Below are 12,817 nucleotides of genomic sequence, written 5' to 3'. Positions count from 1 at the left end.
AATCCTCTATATTCCGTTTCTAATCAACTATAAGAAGGCTGAACGAATAACCCTTAAGACATTTATCTTTACGGCTAGGCTATCCTGAAATGAACATTAACTGGATTATTTGATGAAAGTTAATAAACGACTTCATTTTAATTACAACCAGGCACGTATAAGAAGGCTACAAATAAGTATACTTGATATCGTTAAAATATCTTATCCATCTGGGTATATCTCAAAAAAAGCTAGAAAAGGTAACATTTTATCGATTTGCTTGTTTTTTTAATTTCGCGCAAAGCTACTCGAGGGCTATTTCCGGTAGCCGTCCCTAATTTAGCAGTGTAAGACTAAAGGGAAGGCAGCTAGTCATCACCACCCACCGCCAACTCTTGGGCTACTCTTTTACCAACGCATAGTGGAATTGGTCGTCACGTTATAACGCCCCCAAGGCTGAACAGGCGAGCATGTTTGGTCTGACCGGGATTCGAACCCGCGACCCTCAGATAACGAATCGAACGCCTTAACACGCTTGGCCATGCCGGACCAGTTTGGGAAATACTTACCTTTTGAAAATGATAAAGAGTAATAAGAAAAAATCAGTTTCACCAACCGCAACTGTCGGATCATCAACGAGAAGAAGATAATTTAATGGAAGAAGGATTTTAATCTAAATCTTCAAGCATTTTGTTTCCTTATATGGACAGTATTTGTTTCAAGATATTTTGTATTCGTGTCTAAGCTCACTAACATCGTTGAACAAAGCAAATTAGCTCGCTATTCATAGATGAATTTTAGTTTAGTGACAGACGCACTAACATGTAGAAATCACTACAAAGTGTATATTGTATATATATTGTTTTAACAGTTCCAAGAGTGTTCGTGACCCTGTGAAAGATTATGAAACACTGAGTTCGCTCACTGGGATACTTGATCCTGGTGACGTAATTAAAGAATTAAGTAGCGCCAGTGTCAGCGTGGAAAACACCACAGAAATCAGCAACAGAATAATAAAAACGAAGAACATATGTTTGACAACCCTGTGTATTTCGGATCAGAAGAACAACTAAATTTATGCAAAAGTACTTCAAATGGCATTTTAATGTAAATAGTAATTATCTGTGTACTTATATATGTTACGTTTCGTGTTTAGTATTGTAAAATAATAAATTAAGAAAAGTTTAAATTGTATTATTTATTGTATTAAATGTATTACAAAAAATTGTATTGGATTTTATTAGTAAAAAGATGGAAAACATCAAGAGAATTCAAGACAGACTTGCTGCAGAGGAATCAATCCAAAAAAAAAAGATATAATTTATGAACAAAGCCTTACTGAATATAACAGTTTTTCAGTCCTGACGGACAGTTTGATTACAAAATGTAACTGTCTTTATATATTTAAAAACGGTTAGAGAAAGATTGCTATGACTGGTCACAAAACGTCACAGTTCCACAAAGTCGGGCTAGTACATATTTGATCAACATGAATATAATTAATACACTCAGTTTAAATTAGTAATTTAGCAGTTAATTAACTTTCCTTACCATTCAATTAAATCATCCTGAAAAAGGATGTAGAATAATTAAAACAAGCTCTTAGATATTACACCAAAGTTCATAATTACACTACTGTACCTGAGCCCTAGGGTACTCTGATATGAACGGCTATGTGCGCACGAGGTACTTTCCGCTCAGTTAGAAAATGTCATTTCTCCAGAGGTACTGCGTGAAGTTACTTTGTTCTTTGTATATCTTCGATTGAATAGTTAGTTTAAAATGCAAGTGTATGATTATCATTGCATGTTTTCACGTTGTATTTTGTAGCTGTGAATAAAGAGTTTCATTATGTAAGAATGCACTAATGTATGACAAAAATGTTAATCATTCGGTGACATTCGTTGCATATATATATATATATGCAAGATAAAGAGCCCAAAACACAGGGTTGTCTTGATTCTGTGTTTACGTATGAATAACCAACTGAAACCATCTGGGATTTCATACTTATGTATGAGTAAGTGTTGTTATTATTGGTTGTACAACTAATCCGTGATATAAACCGAAATAGCCCAATCGATTTCTCTTAATTTTGAAATAATGGCTATAAGTGATTCATTCCCAAGTATATCTCATTTAAACTTCTGTAGATTATATTACAGGATCTTTGTAGCAGAATGAAAACAATTAGCGGGTACACGTAGTTTCTAGAATAATAAATGATTATATTTAAGTAGTTTTGATAATAAGTTAACATAAAAGTGTTTATAAATTAACTAACGGTTTATTTTGAAGGAATTTTGGGGAGTATGACTTCAGAAGCTAATTTGAGATTGAAAGTTAATAAATGCACATTTTGTTTTTTGAATTTGGTGCAAAGCTACACGAGGGATATCTGTGCTAGCCGTCCCTAACTGAGCAGTGTAAGACTAGAGGGAAGGCAGCTAGTCATCACTACCCATCGCCAACTCTTGGGCTACTCATTCGCCAACGAATAGTGCGATTGACCGTCACATTACAGCACCCCAACGGCTGAAAGTGCGAGCATATTTGGTGTGACAGGGATTCGAAACCTTGACCTTCATTTTACGAATCGAGTGCCTTAACCAACTGGCCATGCCGGGCCGGTTTAGATTTGAATCCATCTGAACAGCAGAACACTTGACAATACGTTTTCATTAAATACCAGATTTCATTTGTTAGTCAAAGTGTCAGAATACATCAGACTTTTTATGTTCAATGTCAAATATTTACCACTCTAAAATGAATTAGTATGTTTTTGTGATGAATAAGTAGTTACCTTGTTATGTTAAATTTCATTTAGACCTGTTTGTGGTTAACATAAATATTCCAAATGTTATGATGTATTTAGATATTTGTTATATACTTATTATTTTATTACTAGAGATAACAATGAAATTAAGACTACAAATTATGATATAAAAGGGTGAAAGTTAGGAGTTTTGTAAACATATATATTGGTTTACTTCTACTGTAAGAATGACCCTCGCTTTTTCTATCTTATAATTTTTATAATGCACGCTGTATTACTACTATTATATACCCTCTCTTTAAAGTAGAATAATCTAAATTATCCAAGGATTAGCGCTTTGGTGCCGTATTTTTAAGGACAAGAATGCAATTTTTGTAGAAATATAGGGTTTGTTTTTTGTTTTTGAATTTCGCACAAAGCTACTCGAGGGCTATCTCTGCTAGCCGTCCCTAATTTAGGAGTGTAAGACTAGAGGGAAGGCAGCTAGTCATCACCACCCACCGCCAACTCTTGGGCTACTCTTTTACCAACGAATAGTGGGATTGACCGTCACATTATAACGCCGCCACGGCTGAAAGGGAGAGCATGTTTGGCGCGACGGGGATGCGAACCCGCGACCCTCAGATTACGAGTCGCACGCCTTAACGCGCTTGGCCATGCCGGGCCCTAGAAATATAGGGTGGTTTGTATCTTAGAGCGCCTGGTATGGGTAGTTAAATTTTTTTTTGATAAGGAGAGAACAACGTTTCGACTTTCCTAGGTCATCTTTAGATTAAGAAATAGAGTGTTTGCAACTGGCCTTTACCCGGACATGTCTTAGGGACGAAAGTATAAACGGGTACGAGATTGTAGGGGGCGTTGCAATGAGATGTTATGAAGTAGTATAGGTATAAATGTTTTCCTTTAAATTTGTTTAATTTTGGTTTTATTCAGTAGGGAAAGAAATATAAACAAACACAACACCAAAGAGGTCCTACTTATACAACAACTATGCTCTGCCCACCACGCGTATCGAAACCCGGTTTCTAGCAATATAAGTCAACATACATAAAGCTGTGACACTAGGGGGCTTATGTGTACATTTCTATGTACTATGGCCTAACACTGTTAAATACGGCACCAACGACCTACATCTTTTTTTTATTCCTAAGGATAGAATAGAAGATGAAAAAAAATATATTCATGTTCTGTTTTTTTTTAGGAGTGTCACGAATAAAGCAATTTTGATAAAAAAATTCATAAGATTTAGAGAACTTGTAAAATACATTGTTTGGAACCGCCTGCCTAATATAGTTTGATAATGTCAACCTTATATTAGGATCATATCCATGAAGCTGATAGAGACCTGCTATTATATCATTCTGTGCTTAGTGTTTGTTCTGTTGGGTTTTTTAAATCATCTACAAAAACAAACTTTCTTTCCACTCAGTAAAGTATATACTATCTGTGTATAAATATTTACTTTTATCCCTTTACTTGCATAACATTTCTGAAACACGCTGTGTTGCGAGCACCGTGATAATTACCTGTTGGACATCAGTGAACCTGGTGTTGCATATATTAGTTCATTTATTCGATGTTGAACAAAGCGTATTTTACCAAGGCATTTTTTCATTAAACTTTAAACATTTCAAAATTTCATTGTAATATTTTCAAGTTCAGTGATTTCACTTCAGGAAATCAATATGAGCTATAGAATAACAGAGAGTTTTTGCCAAAATGTGTTCTAGAGTGTTAAATTTGAGTACTCTTAACCTTCATTAAATCTGAAGCAAAGAAAGAGATTGGACACAGTGAAATAATCTTTATTTATAACTCACAAAAACAATTAAAGCCTTTAAACTTATCTGAGAGATATATCTTGTTATATGTTGACATATTTACTGAAAAGCGTTTTAAATCGAAGTATTCAGAGCAATATTTCTTTTAATGTTTTCACACTAAAAAAAACATGACATTATGTATAGGCAGAATAACAACATTGTCTTTCTTCTCAGGATGCAGGTGTCATCAGCGTTACTGATGGTCACTTGATTTGTTAATGGAAAATATGATTGTCGCTTTCTAAAGAGATAGCTCTGTGTTGCAAGAAGATTTTAACAAGAAAGAGCACGTGATATTGTAAATGAATGACGTAGTTATGTGACTAACTGGGGCATGAGGAACTTATTGTCTCCCATGACTTACTTTCTACAATAAGAGCTAATGGTCAATGTGTACATATATTTTGAAAAATGCTATGGATTGATTAAAGCAATAAGAAATATATGGTATGCATACGTCATTATACCGTACAACCAAATTCGCATAAATAACTTGAAAAATGTTATTGTTTTCGTCAGTTAAAATAATATAACGATATTTCATACATACTTTGGTTGAGAAGTAAGCTCACATGAACTTACTGAAATCAATCCAATAATGTGAGGTATTCCAGAAAACTAGTCTCATAGGAGAGATACAAAGCTGAAGTGGAAAGATAGGTAAAGAAAGTTAAAGTTACAGTTTGTTCAGGAAAAACAATAAATGTTTATTCCTCTATATCAGCTCAATGTAAGCCATGTCTTTTCCTCCGTCGTAGTGTCACTACTGCTGACATCTATGTAAAAAGTGGAAAATCAAATACAGCATATACATGACATTATATTTTGGCTAACCTTCATCCTACTAGCTTATTTTATGTATGAATCATTCCAATTAGAGTCTGTTCCGACCGAAAAATAAAAATTTTGCTTTGAAGAAATAAACATCAATTGCATAAAATATTTAATTTGGAATATATATTACTGAGTGAATACAAAATAAAATTATTATAGTACTGTGAAAAATAATCAAGTTTTACAATTACATGCAGCGAATACAAGTTAATATATTCTTGAAATTAAGCTTATTTCAAATAATTTGGTAAATTACATAAACATGAAATAAATCTGAACACTTTTGCATGATTGAATATTGACACACAAATTTCTACCTAAATAGTTTTTTTCAATATTCACCTAATAGCTCTGTTTTTCAAGATTGTATTGTACTAATGCATTTATCAACAATCGTTATAAACTAACTGTTGGGACTGGAAGTAGGACATACAAACGTACTACAAGAACTATCTGTCAATTTGACTATTTTATCAACCTGACGAAAACAAACGTTGCTTTTCTTTATTTTGTTCTCACCTACTACTCTATCAATCTGTTATGGTTGAATGCGTTAACGCCAAACAACAATACTGCCAATCGGATTGGAACTATAGTGGAAGCGTCATTGTCCTCGACAAGATTTTTTACATGATAAATTGGTGTGCGAGCTCCAACAAGAAGAGTCATCGCCTTAGTCTTGCCTCAGATGAGTTCCAAGTATGAGTCAAGTATGTTAGATAAGAATGAGCACACATAGGTTAAGCCATCACTCAGTATATTTTTTTCTGGTGAGAAAAATGAAACTGCTGTGACATTCTGATCAGTTGGACGTCATATTGTTATCAGCTCCTTCATGATATGATCCCCTTATCCAACATCCATTGCTCATAAGGCTGCTTTCAAAAAGTATACTTCACCTTAGGTAGGATATACTGGCAAAACATCACATCTTCCCCTGAATGCTACTGACACAAAGGTCGGTTCTAGGAATGTAAAATTCAGGAATCTGACCCTAAAAATGAATCCATAAAATGACGGAAAGGCGTAAATTTGTCAAGTGCTTCTCTTTCTGACCGAGTTTTTCGGTTGTCAAAGTTGAGAAATTTATAAATATCAGTAACTTGGGTTCTAGACATTGCTACAGTGAAGATGAGTCTTCCTTCATTCTTTAACCACAGCGATACAGCTGGCTCTTTACTGGATTTTTGTAGGCCCATAAGCAGACAAAGTTCAATGTAAGCCTTCATTCTGGTAGAGTCAAAAGCTGTCCAAGCTCGAGGAATTGGCATCATTTCCTTTTTGCATCCAGCGACGGGCTTCTCGGTTAATTTTTACCACAACAAGGTCAGTCATTGAAAATATAAAGAAAAAGTCAAAAGCTCTCACAACTAGATCACACTAAGATGCATGAGTTATGCAATGTTGTTGTCTGATGATGTCTTTTACACAACGTCTGGTGCATTATTTTGCCACATAGTGCCTTTTCTTCCAATGAAAATATCATGAGCAGAATCTGGACCAACAACTGGTACTGCCTCCAATCCATTCAACTGTGATTGGGCCGTAAGAACCCGACCTTAGCTACGCCCACTCCCTCTGAGCTGGTCATCCAAATGTCAGTTGTCTCTAAATACGTCAGGTTGATGTGGTGCATCTGACTGGTTTCTATCACCACAGACACAATAAGCTGATTTTGTAGTTTCCATGTCACTTTAGTCCAGTGGTTCAGAGATATTGTATTGGTCCATATCTGAGATGCCAGAATCTTTCCGGTGAGAATCTACTTTTGATTCTAGAATAAGCCTAAGAGCTTGTGCAGCAATGCATCTCATAATTCTACTTCTACCTACTATATTTCACTGCAATTCAAATAAGAACATCACATCCTATGTTTAGAGAGTGTTGTAAAATTACTAATTTTTTTTTTATTCTGAGGTCCGAACGGACCCCAACTGGAAATCAGTTATTTCTTTTACACAAATAAATGGAATCTGAAACTAATATTTAGGATATAACAGACGTACATAGGAAAACAAATTCACAGATCTCTAATAAAGTTGGAACACTAACGAAAGTATAGGGTATATAAAAATAAAATTATTTGGGCCTGATTAGACTTCATTCGGTTGGGTCAAGTTTGAATTAAGGTTAAAAGAGCGCTGAAGAAGTATGTTTTTAAGGATGACATTCAACAAATACCTGCATGACCCCATTTTATTTTGAGGGAATCTATCTGTTCCATAGTCTTTAAAATCAATGCGTAATAAATAAAATCATAGATACAAAGTGGATTCAAAAGAAAAGTACGATGATACATATCTATACAAATGTTTTAGTAATATTATTATTATTATGCCACTCGATTCCATGAAGGAACATAGGGCCGCAATCGCTTGCGGATTCATTAACAGGCTGGTTTTTTAAGTGAGCAGATTGTTAGCCTACCGCACAACCCCCAACCAGGAGGAGAAACCTGAGCCGTCCCTAATTTTGCAGCGTACGACTAAAGGGAAGGCAGCTAGTCATCACCACCCACCGCCAACTCTTGGGCTACTCTTGTACCAACGAATAGTGGGATTGACCGTCACATTATAACGCCCCCACGGCTGAAAGGGCGAGCATGTTTTGCGCGACTGGGATGCAAACCCGCGACCCTTGGATTACGGGTCGCACGCCTAACGCGCTCGGCCATGCCGGGCAAATTTTAGTAATATATTTATTTGAATTTAAAGAGAAACCATACAATCACATAATATCCCTTTACACGACATACACATTTTTACTACAAATAATCCATTTCTTAATTAATCTTTAAATAAAAATCTAATGAGGTACCGAAAAAGTTTTTTCCCGTTTGACAAATAACTAAAATTTTAAAAACCAAATATCTATTTAATAGTCATTATAACATGAAAATACTTCTTATTAAGAAAATATAACGAATTTAAACAGTTACTTACAAAAATTAACACCGTGTTTGCAGTATGGCACAGACTCAAACACTGACACTTTAACTACCATGAATAAATAACACTTTAATTGAAAATTCTCAATATAAAATGCTCTCTTTCATAATATATTGTATCAACAAATACCAAAGCAAACAAACAGTTTTATAAATATATAAGTAAAAATTATTTTAATCTCAAATATATTAAAATAAAGTAGATGAAAAATAACTCTATTAAAACAGTCTAACAACTTACCAAGTGGAGTCTGATATTTAACTACACTAGGAGTAAGTATTATAAATATCTATTCTGTGAATCCCTGGCATTATTATATCTTCAGGAAACTGTGGATAATTTTTTATGATAAACTTGGCTACTTCTGCTGTAGATAAAAATTTCTTGCCTTTGACTTTATGGTTATCATCTTCTGACAATTCAAACTCATTTTTCACTCCACGAAGTTTTAGGCCTGGAAAACTAACAATACGCAGTGTTTCCAGAAAGGGAGAATTAGCTCCTGGTACTGTAAATACTTTGGTCATATCTTCTTCGAAGTAATCAAGTTCTCGAGGCTCAGGGTCTATAACACAAAAACGAAACCAATTAACTGAAATATCCTGGCAATTGTCAAAATATAAAAAACTGGAACTCCGATAAATGTTTTGTGTTTGATGGAGACGAACAATCGATTTTTGTTCTCGAATAAACTTGTAGGTGAGAAATGATGCACTGTAAACCGGAGATTTTTCTCCAAAATCCAGAGGGATTGCTTTAAATAATGGGTATCCCGAAAAGTCAACAAGATGTTTACTGCCATCGAAGGTCAAATCTCGAATTATTGTTACGATGTGGTTGTTTGGAAACTCGATTGAACATGCAGCATGGTATGCATTAAAACCAAGAGCCTGTAGTAAGTATTTCGTGAAAACATTAATGATATAACAGATTCCCCCTCTTTTTCTCATCATAAACTCCTTTATTTCAACCCAAGTTGGTAAATGCCGATTTTCTGGATCCATTGAAAGTAAAAACAGGTTTTGAAAGGGAATGTCTTCATGAATGCATTGAACAACTTGGTCCAGGAAAGCCTTACGATCTATAGCTAGCTTTGCTTCAGCCTCTTCAATGTTAAGGACGTTGGACACAAAATATAAGGCTTCATCCTTTGTTAGCTTGTCTTCCATTACGAGAAAATCCTTTAAGTTTTTTTAAACAAAAATATATCACTGATCAAACATCACACAATCTGTAGGAATAATGGTAATAGTAACTTAAAAAATACAATTAGAATAACCTTTGATGTGGTGAATGAACTAGAGACTAAATCAGCATATATGATACTTCAAAATATGTTATACTAGTAATTTTGAAAGAATGGATACCTTTAGAAGATCTTAATAAAACCCTACACACATTAACATGTCATAACTCACTTTGTTTCAGTGCGTTTTTAATAAGTCACAAACATGATTGAACAATTATAGATTACTTAGGTGTGCAATATTTCATGCCACATTAAACTAAGTCATGGCACATGGCCCAAAATAAATTAAGCCACGTTATATGTTTTCATTTTTATATATTGTGTTACATTTTTTTAAAATTTTGAACCATGCAAATATTAAAGTACATTATCAATCGAGAGTTTCTCCATGCTTTCATTGAACAACAGACATTCTTAACCCATATACATGAGGAAAGCCATAAAACTTAAACTTAAAACAAACACATCTTATCCATCTTAAGATCATCCTACCAAAATGAGTAGGCTGAAGAACTTCAGAGAACAGTAAAAACATATCACAAAACTGTTAAGTTTTATTCTCTGTATGTTAATCCTTATAAAAAATCTTATCACAGCAGGCTATGCTAGAACAACTATTGAATGTATTACGTTTCTTGTAGGATTTTTTCTAAATTACTAAAATTTCGGAATGATTTAACGATGCCTTAATAATTGCCATTTCTTATATCCAAGAAATAATTACATGAATATTAAGTATTAATTATCTTAAATAGCGCTTTTAATTAAAAACGCAAAAACCGAATGCCTAGAATTCACGAGTGGTATGCTGACCAGATGACATTGAATTGTATATACCTTTATAGCAGTGTCGTTTAAATATGTTATCATGGTAGTATTGTGTGCACAATAAGCCTATTATCCAAGAAGGTGAGCAACGTTCATGGGTTTTGAGATTTGTCAAAATCAAATTACAGTATTTTTCTTCGTAATCACTTGACCTTTTCATATTCAACTCTATCAAAACAGTAAATACTCAAAATATGCAGTATAAGGTCAATCCATGTTTTCGATTAAACATGAACTACGAGCTCCTTTGTAAAACTTGGAGCTCCTTTGAGCTCCATTGGTCATTTATTTGTTTTTGTATTTCGCGCAGGTCTACGTGAGAGCTGTCTATTCTAGTTTTTTCTCTAATTTAGCAGCGTAAGACTAGAGTGAAGACAACTAGTTGGCACCACCCACAGCCAACTCTCGGGCCATCTTTTTACCATGTGACGTCTCCACGGCTGAAAAGGCGAGCATGTTTAGTGGTATGGGGATTCGAACCTTCAACCTTCAGATTGTGAGTCAATAGCCATAACCACCTGGCCGTGTCAGTAAATACTCAAAATATGCAGTATAAGGTCAATCCATGTTTTCGATTAAACATGAACTATGAGCTCCTTTGTGAAGCGAAGCGCATTGGTCATTTATTTGTTTTTGTATTTCGTGCAGAGCTACGTGAGAGCTGTCTGCTCTAGTTTTTTCTCTAATTTAGCAGTGTAAGACTAGAGTGCAGCCAACTCTCGGGCCACCTTTTTACCATGCTGACAAGAGTGAGGTAAGTCATACAGTTATTCTCAAAACGTCAGAGAGAACTGCAGCAGAATAGCGGTCGAAAAGTAAGATATAAATTATTTACGGATAAAAGATCAGTAACTAATAAGATACTAGTCTAAGATCATCCTACAAGATACTAAACAAAGCAACAATAAATGCCCGATCACCACAAAGTTACTGACGTATTGAAGGTATATACACATTAAACATTTTCTTTTTTTTATCTGTCCGAACAAAGATGGTTGCTTTGTCAGTAAGTTAAACAGAATTCACTCTGTGCCTGTAAGTTTGTAACACTAGTGTAATAACACTAAATTGTGATATAAGAAATTATCAATGTGTCATAAACTTTCCTTCTCCATTGTTTTAAACGACGATACACACGAGATAATGGCAAAGTTAAAAATAATTATTTTATATATATATAAGACTTTTTTGACGCCGGAGCTACTACCTATCGACGTTTAAAGTCTAAATAAGAAAAGAACTACACATTTTTCTTAAAATAAATACGTATGTCTTAATAAAACAGCCTTGAAAATTGTCAAAATACAACGTTCTTGTTTAATATACATGTATGGTACGCGAATTTGTTGATCTCAATACCTAAGCTTGAGGTTACGAGTATTATATCACGAACTGAAGCCTGAACATGAGTCACATATATGTCGCCATTTGCACTCTTTAACTTTACAATGACAAACAAAAATTGATATCGACATGAAATCACAGCTAATCTAGTCCAGTTATTTCACAATTACCATATTTTTAAACAAAATACAATAAAACTATAAAAAATACCATACCTAGATTACACTTGAGGGTACTAAAAGTACAGGGCGTAAATCCACCTGCGAAAGTTAGGAAAACGTTTAACGTAAGTTATCTAATTTCGAAAATGTTGATTTACAACTTCGTATCACATGACTTTGGAAGAAAAGAGTGACTTTATTGTCTCTATAGACATCTATCGGACTGGAAATAAACTAATTTAACCATAAAAGCAAACACAAACACTTCTTTTCATAATGAAAAGAAATCTGATTGGTGTAAAAAGGTATTCTAAAGACGGCTGATATGTGTATTAAAACATTATATAAAACAAAGTACAGAACAATTTTTGGACCTTCTTAGGTCATCTTCAGGTTAACAAAGAAAGTTTGCAACTTATGGTTGCCATGAGTATCTTAAGGACAAGAGCGTAAACGGGTACGAAATTGTAGGGACGATACACTTAGATGTTAGATTATTAATTATATAGGTATAAAGACGTTCCTCGCATTTTTTCCCTACTTTAATATGTTTGTGGTTTAAATGGCTGTGTTGTGCTTATTTGATTTGCAATATTGAAAAGTGTGTGTGTGTGTGTGTGTGTGTGTATAATTTTTTCAAAGGTTTTGAAGGAAATTTGTTAATCTTGATAAAGTGTTATTTTACTTGGCTGATTTCATCATTAATTTTATCGATTGAGCATAGTTTTGTGGCTGTGTTTAATTAATTTCTTTACGTGTCGAAGGACCCGACATGGCCAGGTGGTTAAGGCACTCGACTCGTAATCTGAAGGTTGTTGGTTCGAATCATCGTCGCACCAAATATGCTCACCCTATCAGCTGTGGCGGCGTTGTAA

The 12,817-nt window shown here is 34.3% G+C and overlaps 1 protein-coding gene across 3 annotated transcripts; it reads right to left on the bottom strand.

Moving 5' to 3' along the window:
- Positions 1-4,544: 4,544 nt before the first annotated feature.
- On the bottom strand, positions 4,545-12,138 carry LOC143232698 (putative arylamine N-acetyltransferase 2). Of its 3 annotated transcripts, none has more exons than XR_013017675.1 (3): positions 11,997-12,138; positions 8,601-8,925; positions 4,545-5,354 (listed from the first exon to the last, which is right to left on the bottom strand). XR_013017675.1 is itself a non-coding variant. In XM_076468439.1 (3 exons), exon 2 carries the CDS (start codon positions 9,527-9,529, stop codon positions 8,627-8,629), a length of 903 nt encoding a protein of 300 aa, XP_076324554.1. In that variant the 5' UTR covers positions 9,530-9,541; positions 11,997-12,130; the 3' UTR covers positions 4,545-5,354; positions 8,601-8,626. The 3 variants fall into 3 exon arrangements, 2 of the variants coding, with proteins under 2 accessions (XP_076324554.1, XP_076324555.1); XM_076468439.1 differs by having other exon boundaries at positions 8,601-9,541; positions 11,997-12,130; XM_076468440.1 differs by having other exon boundaries at positions 8,749-9,541; positions 11,997-12,130.
- Between the last annotated feature and the right edge of the window lie 679 nt (positions 12,139-12,817).

The sequence above is a fragment of the Tachypleus tridentatus genome, chromosome 11, assembly GCF_004210375.1.
Source record: "Tachypleus tridentatus isolate NWPU-2018 chromosome 11, ASM421037v1, whole genome shotgun sequence".
In the NCBI taxonomy this organism is placed as follows: domain Eukaryota; kingdom Metazoa; phylum Arthropoda; class Merostomata; order Xiphosura; family Limulidae; genus Tachypleus; species Tachypleus tridentatus.
This window is presented reverse-complemented; position numbering and strand designations above follow the sequence as displayed.

Excerpts from the sequence above, each read along its gene's own strand:
- LOC143232698 (XM_076468439.1), bottom strand. The coding sequence starts at position 9,529 with ATGGAAGACAAGCTAACAAAGGATGAAGCCTTATATTTTGTGTCCAAC.